This window comes from Calypte anna, chromosome 7, assembly GCF_003957555.1.
Source record: "Calypte anna isolate BGI_N300 chromosome 7, bCalAnn1_v1.p, whole genome shotgun sequence".
Lineage (NCBI taxonomy): Eukaryota > Metazoa > Chordata > Aves > Apodiformes > Trochilidae > Calypte > Calypte anna.
This window is the reverse complement of record NC_044253.1, coordinates 15,950,047-15,959,693: the sequence shown is the minus strand read 5'-3', so window position 1 is coordinate 15,959,693 and position 9,647 is coordinate 15,950,047. Positions and strand designations below refer to the sequence as shown.

At 42.5% G+C, this 9,647-nt stretch overlaps 1 protein-coding gene across 1 annotated transcript in view; it reads left to right on the top strand.

The window, feature by feature from the left end:
• Positions 1 to 20: 20 nt before the first annotated feature.
• Positions 21 to 9,647, top strand: part of USP37 (ubiquitin specific peptidase 37) — a 35,293-nt gene continuing 25,666 nt past the window's right edge. The window contains exons 1-7 of the mRNA XM_030454529.1: positions 21 to 168; positions 1,027 to 1,225; positions 5,244 to 5,415; positions 5,946 to 6,046; positions 7,299 to 7,480; positions 7,847 to 7,921; positions 8,503 to 8,600. Coding sequence (XP_030310389.1) covers positions 1,070 to 1,225; positions 5,244 to 5,415; positions 5,946 to 6,046; positions 7,299 to 7,480; positions 7,847 to 7,921; positions 8,503 to 8,600 — 784 coding nt within the window. The 5' untranslated portion in view covers positions 21 to 168; positions 1,027 to 1,069. The remainder of the gene's footprint in view (positions 169 to 1,026; positions 1,226 to 5,243; positions 5,416 to 5,945; positions 6,047 to 7,298; positions 7,481 to 7,846; positions 7,922 to 8,502; positions 8,601 to 9,647) is intronic.

Here is a 9,647-nt window from a genome sequence, read left to right as displayed (position 1 = left end):
ACGTGAGCGGGCGCACGCGCGCGTGCGTCGCGCGGCGTCTCGCGCTGCTGCCCGGTTCCCGCCATCCGCCGCCACCGCCCCCCCTTCACCCCTCCCCCCCCCCTCCCCACCGCCACCCTCTCCCGGGCCTCACCCGCCCAGCGGCACCGAGGACGCGCCGGGACGCAGGTACCGGGGCTCAGCCCCCATCCCCCTCCCCACGTTCTTACCCCCTACTCCCGCCTTCCTTCCCCCTCCCCCCCCTCCTCCTCCCGCGACTCCCGGCCCGGTCCTCCCCCCCCCGCCTCCTCTCAGAGAGGCCCGACCCGCCGCGGCCATCGAGCGCTCTCCTGTCTCTCCGCCCGGGGTCGGCAGGGTCGTGCCCGAGGTCGGCGGGGCTGGAGTGGGGTCGGGCTGGGAGCGGCGGCGGCGGCGCCCCGGGGCCGGTTGCCGGGAGCGGGTTGCTGGGAGGGGGGAGGGGGGAGTTGTCCGCGGCGGCGCCTCCCGGGCGGCGTTCGGGCCCGGTTCATTCATTTCTGATGGGGTTTGTTCCAAGTGCGCTCGGCCGCGCTTTTCGGGAGCCCGCGGCGGGGCGGGGGCTATTTGTCGTATCGCTGGGCCGGTGGCTTTGCCGGGACGAGTGCTGGGGGGAGCCCCAGTCCCGTCAGAAACGGGATCGTTTTCCCTCTTGGGCTCCCTCCGAAACTTTGGTTTCCGTCTCTTACCGACTCTCCTCAGGCGCTTCTTTTCTGTTCCTCAGTTCCGCTGAGGTGGATTCAAAGATTTACAAGAAATTTTGTCTCGGGGGTGGGTCCGTTTGCCTTCAACAATGAGAAAGCAGCGCACTACTTCCCAAACTGGGAGAGTTTTTATTAATCTGATTTTCCTTCGCTTGTGCCTGGCTCTCCTTCACTGTATGTGAAACCATCAGCAGAACAGTTCTACCGAGCTCTCATGGAAACTTCTAAGCCAAGCTTATATCTCTCAGTTGAGGTTATTTGGGGTGCCTGGTTATCTAAGTGTCTTCTTTTTCACTTGTGTTTAAAGTGGAAAACTCATCACTCTGGGTAGCTCCTTTCCGTGAGAAAGCATGGCTCCCCTGAAGGTGCACGGACCTGTCCGGATGCGCAGCATACAGACTGGGATTACAAAATGGAAAGAAGGGAGCTTTGAAATTGTGGAGAAGGACAACAAAGTCAGCCTAGTGGTTCACTACAATGTTGGAGGAATTCCAAAGACATTTCAGGTACCCCAAACATAAGGGCTTTTGTCTGAGCAGTACATAGATTGTGCTTTTTTCTGAACAGCTCTCCTCTTCAAGGCTATTAAGTGTCACGCAAACTTGTCTCTGTCACTGTTTCTTGTTCCTCATTTCCTGAACACTAATCCCTTTGTGTAACAATACTGTAAATTATTCACATCTATTGTTAAAGGATCTGCCAAGGTCAACATCAAGATGCCACTGAATGGGAAGAACCAAAAAGCAGGGAAAAGTTACCAAACTGTATAGTGTCGTGGCTCACATGTTCATATTTTTGGAATGTGTAAACTTTCTGTTACTGTACATTTGCAGAACCTAGAGTTGAAGATCTTTGAACATTTTTACTAGCTGTTTTCCTAGGTGAAGAGTGATGGTGTTAACAGTAGCCTTTTCTTGTTTGTAGGAAATTCTAATGAACGGCAGTTTACAAAAGTTTTAGCTTTTAAATATGCGAGGCAATGTGATTTCCTCACTGGGAAGCTGGTGCGGTTCACAGTTCAAGATTGTCTTGCACTATTCAACCTAAATTGCCCTTTTTTTATTCTGTAGGTTTTTTTCAGCTCAGTCTTTTTTGTGTGTGTGAAATGCTCCCAATCAAAAGAACATGAAGGAGTGGCTGTCTGTAAGAAATTTCATAGAATCATAGAATTGGCTGGGTTGGAAGGGACCTCAGAGATCATCGAGTCCAACCCTTGAACCACCGTTACGGTTGCTAGACCATGGCACTGAGTGCCACATCCAGTCTCTTTTTAAATATCTCCAGGGACGGAGAATCCACTGCTTCCCTGGGCAGCCCATTCCAATGCCTGATCACTCTCTCCGTAAAGAAATTCTTTCTAATATCTAACCTAAACCTCCCCTGGCACAACTTAAGACCATACCCTCTTGTCTTGTTGAAAGTCGTCTGGCAAAAGAGACCAACCCCCACCTGGCTCCAGCCTCCTTTCAGGTAGTTGTAGAGAGCAATGAGGTCTCCCCTGAGCCTCCTCTTCTTCAGGCTGAACAGCCCCAGCTCTCTCAGCCTCTCCTCATAGGATCTGTGCTCGAGTCCCTTCACCAGCCTGGTTGCCCTCCTTTGGACCTGCTCCAGGACCTCGATATCCTTCCTGAACTGGGAGGCACAGAACTGGACACAGTACTCGAGGTGTGATTTCCATCTGATCTGAAAATATGTAGAGGATATAAGAGCAGTTAGAAGGAAAAAAAATAATCCTATCTTATTTAGCAACTTTGTAACATCCAAAACTGACTTAAATATGTTGCCTTCTGCTTTCTTGTGCCACAGTTATTTTTCCTTCAGTAGCATTCACCTGACTGACCTGTCTCCGAGCCATTTATTTGTGTGGGGGGGCTTGGTGAAAAAAAAATTCACTTATGCTGAAAAATCTCAGTAAATAATCTGGCAGCCTATGTTGCCACAGAATCAAGGCACGAGAAAATGATTGGGTGTGGATAGTTCCTACCTCACTTACTGTTGACTTGAGAGGAAATGTCTGCCTTCTCCCGTGTGCTGCTCTGACTGCATTTTTGATTTAATCCAGCATTGGACCATGTTGCTTCTGGGAAGAGTGGTCTCTTCTTCCCTTTGTACCTTCCTTGTGTGCTTTTCCTCATGCACTCCTTTCTGCCTGGACAAGTGTCAAGTCTTAATGTGGTGTGACAGTGACTTGAGAGGTGGTTCCATGGGGAGGATCAGCCTATAGAGCAGCTAACCATAGCCTAAAGGGGTAGTTTTTTTACCAGCCTCTCACACCCGCTGGCTCTGGGACTTGTCAGATCTCTATCTGAGCTCAGTGAAGGATTTTCATGGGAATTAATTCAGGGAAAGGACCAAACATGAGATCTGTTGTGGGTAGGGGTGATAGGCCACCACATAGCTTGGAGCACATCAAAGGAGGAAGAGGATGAACTGCCACATCTTTAGATCAAGTATTGTGTGGAAGGTGACTGATTTTCAGCAACAACTGCTTTATGGTCCTGTTCAACTTGAAGCAACACAGATACCAGCACAAGAATGTTGGTGGGAGAAAGCCAGCAGGCAGGGAGAGCTGCCTGCCCCTTGCGCTGCAGGCTTCTGTTTGAGTGTAGTTTGTGTGAACTGGGCCCAGACTGTCACAGTTCTCTTGTGTCCTGCTTCAGGTGTGACAAACTCCTGATAATTTTCCTTTAGAAATAGTATTACCTTTTGGGCAAGTTGCTCTGGGAGAAATTCCTAGATTTCCCCACCTTTTTGGATGGATCCAGGGTTAAATTTCTTTATACAGTGGATGGTGTGTCACCAAATGTCTTATGTCAGAAGATAGGTTTTACTGATGTTTCAGACCTTTGACTACCTTGTTCTAGATGATGGATATGTATTGAGACATATTCCATTTACTTCCCCACCCAAGACATTGTGATGCTAACTGGGTCACAAAAGGTAGGTGTACAGGGTGGATGGAATGCTCTCATGATTGAATTTTGAGTTTAAATAGGTTCTTTTGCGTTGGGATGGTGAAGTAACTGTCATCCTTTGTACTGGGTGCAATATTTTAAGAGTGTGTGAAAAATGTGGAGCCTCCTTTTCAATTCTTAAATCTTTGGGAATATTTTAAACTCACATGGAAAACCACACAAACTAACAAGCCTCCCAAAACACAAAGATTAAGTACAAAGTATTTCAGAAATGTAACTTTCCTAGCAAAATATGTTTCCAACTGAGGTTATTTTCCAGCCACTCCTATAAACTGCTGTTGTTTCTAGATTGGCTTTGCAAGAAGCTGGGAATCTGCATGGAAAAAAAGAAATCTCACTGTTACATTGCCTTTTACTCTCTCAGTCTTTCGTATACCTGAAGAAATTTGAATAAACATTGGGAATAAGTTTTATTTTTAAACTTGTGTATAATTTGAGGAAGACAAGACAAGTTTTGGAGCAATCTGTAGCAAAACTTAGATGTTAAGAGTGTAGTTAGTGTTTGTGTCAATAAGTTTGTCATCAGTATTTATATCTCTAGTGTGGCAGTTTGCAGGTTAGGGCAGATTGGTAGAAGACTCCTATCTGATGGGCAGTGTTTTCCTCTGTCTTGTGCAGTCCCCAGTGACCTTGTCTGTGGTTTCCAGTCTTCTATTGAAGTACTGAGTATGGCAGTACTCTGGCATGGAAGTCATTGTGTAGCTAGTGCCTAATCTTAGGCGAGGCTAAGGAAGAGGCAGGAAAATGAAGAATTAAGTAAAAAAAGGCAAGGGAATTGAAAATGAGAGCATGCTTAGGTATGTACTGGCAAACTTCTATTCAGTCTGCACATGCAAGCTATTCTTTGGCTTCCTCTGCTTTAGGAGTTGCCCTCAACCTGTGTGGACAGTAGCATCTTTATTGAACATCCAGTTCTTACAGGTGATTTAGCATGAAGTAACAATTAAATGATAGTATAATAAGGTACCAGCAGCATTATTAGAGAGCACAGATTCTAAGTAAAATAATTCTTATGCTTGACCATAACCCTGAAAGTTTTGACACCATTTAATTGTTATCATGTTGCATATAAAGTAAGCATGTTTCTTATTGGCATATTCCCTCAGATTTTTTAAGCTAGGTAAAATCTGTCTTGCCTGAGAGCAAATTATAAAGCAAGTAGAAGTTTGTACTTAACAATTAAAATTTTCCCCATCTTAAATTATATATCAGACTTGATGAGGAAGTTTCAGACAGCTAAAGGGGGCTGTATGAGGCTCCTACTCCTTTACATTCAAGGATGTCATGCTTGGCAGCAAAGCAAGTTTCTGAGAGTTAATCAGGAATGTAGAGATTGTTGCACTGTAGTGGTGATACTGCCCTGTCTGCTCTGTCAGCTTCCAAGATCACCAATTTTATTACTTCTATGAAGCTTAATGTTTGCTCAAAATGGAGCAAGGAGAAATATTTCAGTGTGAGTGCCTCTTTCCATTTGACGTGTGTTTGAATTTGTAGGTATTTTGGCCTTTTAAAAATGGATTTGTGTTTATAGTCCCTTTCTTGTTTTCAGCTAAGCCATAACATTAAAACTGTGACCTTACGACCAAATGGTAGAAAACTGTGCTGCCTGATGCTAACACTAAAGGATACCAGCTTCCTGACAATTGATAAGGTACCCTTTAAAGATGCAAATGAAATGCGAATGTATTTGGATGCAGTCCATCAAGACAGGGTTCATACTGGTAAGTGCAATTGTTGTAAGTCATGTTAATAACAGCTTGGAGTGGGGCCTGTGCTGTTTTTTCTGCCTTTCATCTTTAGCCATTTTGCCCTCTCTGCGTTACTGACTTTCCGTACATTTGTGTAAATGCCTTTTTCTGGCCCCGAAACCTGATTTTTGTTTTATACCTTTCTCATAGTGTTCATTTGTCATGCTGAACAATAAGCAGAGAGCAAACAAGTAGGAATTGTTTATGTTGTCAGTATGTTAGTATCTGAAAAACTCTTTTCTATCACATGTGCACAGTCTCTATTTTATTTTGTCCTTTTTAAACATAGGAACTTTACTGCCAAGTGAATAAATGACCAATATAAGGGATGTTCATAAACATGTGCTTATGTCTGTGCAGCCAGAGTAATATACTGGCTGTTGGCACAAAATCTAGTGTGTCCCTTCCAAAATCAACTCCAGCTAAATAACAGCTTACAACAAAGAATGCCAAGCAGTTAAATGACAAATTTAAAATCAAATGTTGTGTACTTTTCCTGTCAGCTGGGAAACCCTCTCAGGGATCTGGCAGCTTTGGAGGTGTGCTGGGCAGCAGGACCACACAGAAGGAAGCTAATAGGCAATTCTCTTATATAGAGAACCAGGTTTGTTTAATTGTTAAAATTTTTCCTCTCCTTTAATTTTATTGCATTCATTTTCTCCTTTCATTCTCTGTATGTTGTAATAGCAATGTAATACCACTGTAAATACTTATTTTGCATCTGAGGTCTTTGTAATCTAGAAGGCTTAAAATAGAAGTATACAGAGCGGTTGTCAGCAGTTTGTCTTGCTCATGAGGAGCCATATATTCTGTATGAGTAGGAAAGGTCAGTGTCTAGCTGTGGAAGACAAAATACATTCTTTGTGCTGAGCTCTATCAGTCAGGCAGAGAAGCAGAAATCAAGGAAAAGTTTGTGATTAAAAGTTGCTTCTCCTGTAGCTCTCAATATCTCTTTGTGTATAATGAACACCTGACACAGCAGCTAAGCATGGTAATAGTTAGCATAGGTCCTAATGAGTCCAGCAGGCTACAGCCAAATAGATTGAAAATATGCTTACCGAGTAATGTATCAAAAAAGATGAAATTTGTGGCATTGTGCTCAGATTTTTTTGTATAAATTTTGCAGACTTTTTTCCAAAAGTGGCTTTCCTTCAGAATATTTTTGTTCTTTCTTTTCTGCACACATAGCACAGATGTCATGGTTCATCTACTTTCTGTAATTTACTTTGTGAATATACTTAGATCACCATCCTGAAGGAGAATGTTTTTGACGTTTTCCAAAAAAAATTTTACATGATGCTTAAAGACAATCACAGTGAAACCTCTAATGCTGTTTATACTAGTGGTAAGATTAGACGTGTTTAGCTTCCAAGTCTGAAGTTGGCCAGTCCTTAGTCAACCAACCACTAGCCCTTCACATTGCATTACATGTGGCTCTTGCTTGACCCACGTCTGTCAGAGAACTGTTCTAATTTTCTGGTTTCAATAAAGCTTTTTTGTTGTTTTAATACCACCCAGGATTGATCTGGCATAGTAATCATACCTTGGGCTTTTGAATTTCAAAGCATATAAAGGATATTTTTGAAACTTAAGTTTAAGCAGCTTAGCATTAGAAAATAAGAAGCGAAGTTGCCTTCTTCAATCGAGTTTCCATGTTTATGAGTTGCATTGATACAATCAGAATTTTTACCTATGTCTAATTAGCCTTAAACTCTCTTACTCTGTTACAAGTAGCATTTTTCTGCTTCTGGATGCTACACTGTAGCATGTAAAGTAGAGTGTAAATGCTACCTTGGCCTAAAGATGGGCATTGTGTTTTGTTTCCAATTATTTCCCTGTCTCCCTCCACTTTGCAGACTCCTCCCAAAAGAGCTGCAGTGGAAAGTAAGGAGGAAGCTCCCTTTCGCAAGGTGCTGGGTACCCCAGCAAAAGCATCCGTTAAGAATTCCCCTGGAGCTGGAACAGCGAGTAACAGGGTGAACATTCCAGCATCCCCTGCATCATCCGTCCCTCACAGAACAGGATTGCTAGAGAATCGGTAGGAGTGTTATCCTCTTCTTGTTACTATATTGGTAAAATTTAACTCTATAGAGCTGCAGGTGTAACTGGGTACACCTAGAAGTAAGAAGGGAATATGCTTCTCCCTCTGGTTTTGCTGTTACTTTTAACAGGATGTTAATGCATGCTTTTCTAGCCCCTGGTTGGTACTGAAACTAGAGCTTTATGAACATCTTAAGAATTGGGCAGAACAAATTGTTTTCTGTATACTATGTTATAAAAGTGGAGATTGGGAAAGATAGATGCAAAATATGCAGAAAGCTTTGAGGGGTTCTGTTCAGTTGGAAGGGGATTATTTACTAGCTTTTCTGAAAGAATGACCACTTAAAATTTTTTCTGTCATCAGTGAAAAGAGGAAAAGAATGCAACCGCCTGGTTCAGAAATGAGTGAAGATTATCCCAAAGAAAATGATTCTTCAACGTAAGTAAACGTTTCTAGTTTCTGATTTTAAACTCCTTGTTCATTTGTAAAGGTAATTTTGTCTGGCAAGACTTCTTGGGGATTTCCTGTCTCAGCAACATAGTACAGGCCAGTCCCTAGTCAACTGCTGAATACACAGTGCTTGAAAATTGGGTTTTCAGTCAGGATTAATGACGGAAATACAGCCTGCTCTAGCAGTTGATTTGCAGAAACTGGCACGTGTACATTTTTGTGTCTTTTTTTTTTTTCAGTTCAGACAGGATTGTCGTATGTGCTATATGTGTATAGGAGTAGGTACCTTTTTAAATGAACTTGCTTTGGCCCTTCTCAAAACAAAATACATAAAGGGAAATTGCCACTTAGAGAATAACCTCTCTGTGTTGGAAATAACATTTAATCATAAGGAATAAGGCTTGTTTAAATTCATTGGTTAAATTTACCTGTGAGTAAAGTTTATCTGTTCCATAGCTGAATATTAAAGGTTATAGGAGAGAAATGCTTAAAAAGAAGTTGTAAATATGAAACAGGAATACCCTGTATCTTCTGTAACTGCACTTACTTCCACTCTTGTTTATCTGTAGGAATAATAAAGCCTTGAGTGATCCAGCATGGAAATACTTAAACAGTAGCAAAGAGAAACAGTTGAATCTGAAGCAGGCAGAGGAAAACAGGACATCAGGTAAAAAAAACAAAGCTAAATGATCCCGATAGGATTTTACTCCTCTGATATTTCTTTAGAAAGTTGCTGCAAAGGTGCTTTTCCTCATCTGGTTTCCCTGTGCTGCTAATTTTTTTGCTTCCTGCAGTCATACGTGAGATGCAAACAACCTGCCTTTACTTTCAAAGCCTGGCTTACTCTAGTGTGACCCTGACCTTTACACTTGGGTGCTGGTGCCAGCCCGTGTGGCGGCTTATTTGAAAATTCAACAGGCAGCTTCAAACTTTGCTCCAAGCTGCCCTTTCCTTTGGGAGGACAGTCCTGTAAACACCTAACAATTTCCTTTTTGCTCTCTTTCTTCGTTAATTTTGTCTCTCCTTTGTAGTTAATGCTCGCATGACTTATAGCCTGGTTTTTGTGCTGAAAATGTGTACTGTATGCTTTTACTTTGCTGTCTCTTCCCCATAAGTTAAAGGGGAACTCTTTGGGGCCAGGACTTGTGTTTGTACCCAAGTTCTGTTGGTCACTTGTGTGTGACAAGGTTTTATAGACAATATAAAAATGTTGGCAGTATATACGTAAGCTAGTGACCACCACCATTCTTCAGTTTTACTTCTAAATACTGAGCCTGTTTCCCCATGAAAGGGAATGCATTCAAGATCTCGATTTTATGGAGAACTTTTCTAAACACTTTTTCTAGTGCAGCTCTGATGGCATAAACATGTTGCTGAAGGAGCCAGTAAGGTGGATATTTCTCTCTGAATAAAAATCTGGTTTGCTCTTTAGAGTGAAAATTAGAATCTGTGAGGGTGTTCCTGCAAGTTGAGGTAACAGTATTACAACTTTAGTTTCTGTGTCTGCATTTCTTAAATTTGCATGTCTCAAGCAACACAGGAGAGAAGCAGATTTTTATTCATTATCCAACCTAAAATATTCTGTGATTCACTTTAATAGGTGGGGTTTTTGACTCTTGAGAGCATGTTTTCTATGTGGCACCATCTTTGAGGCATTAGAGTCTCAGGATCTGACACAACGATATCAGAACAATGAAACAGTCGTATTTTACCC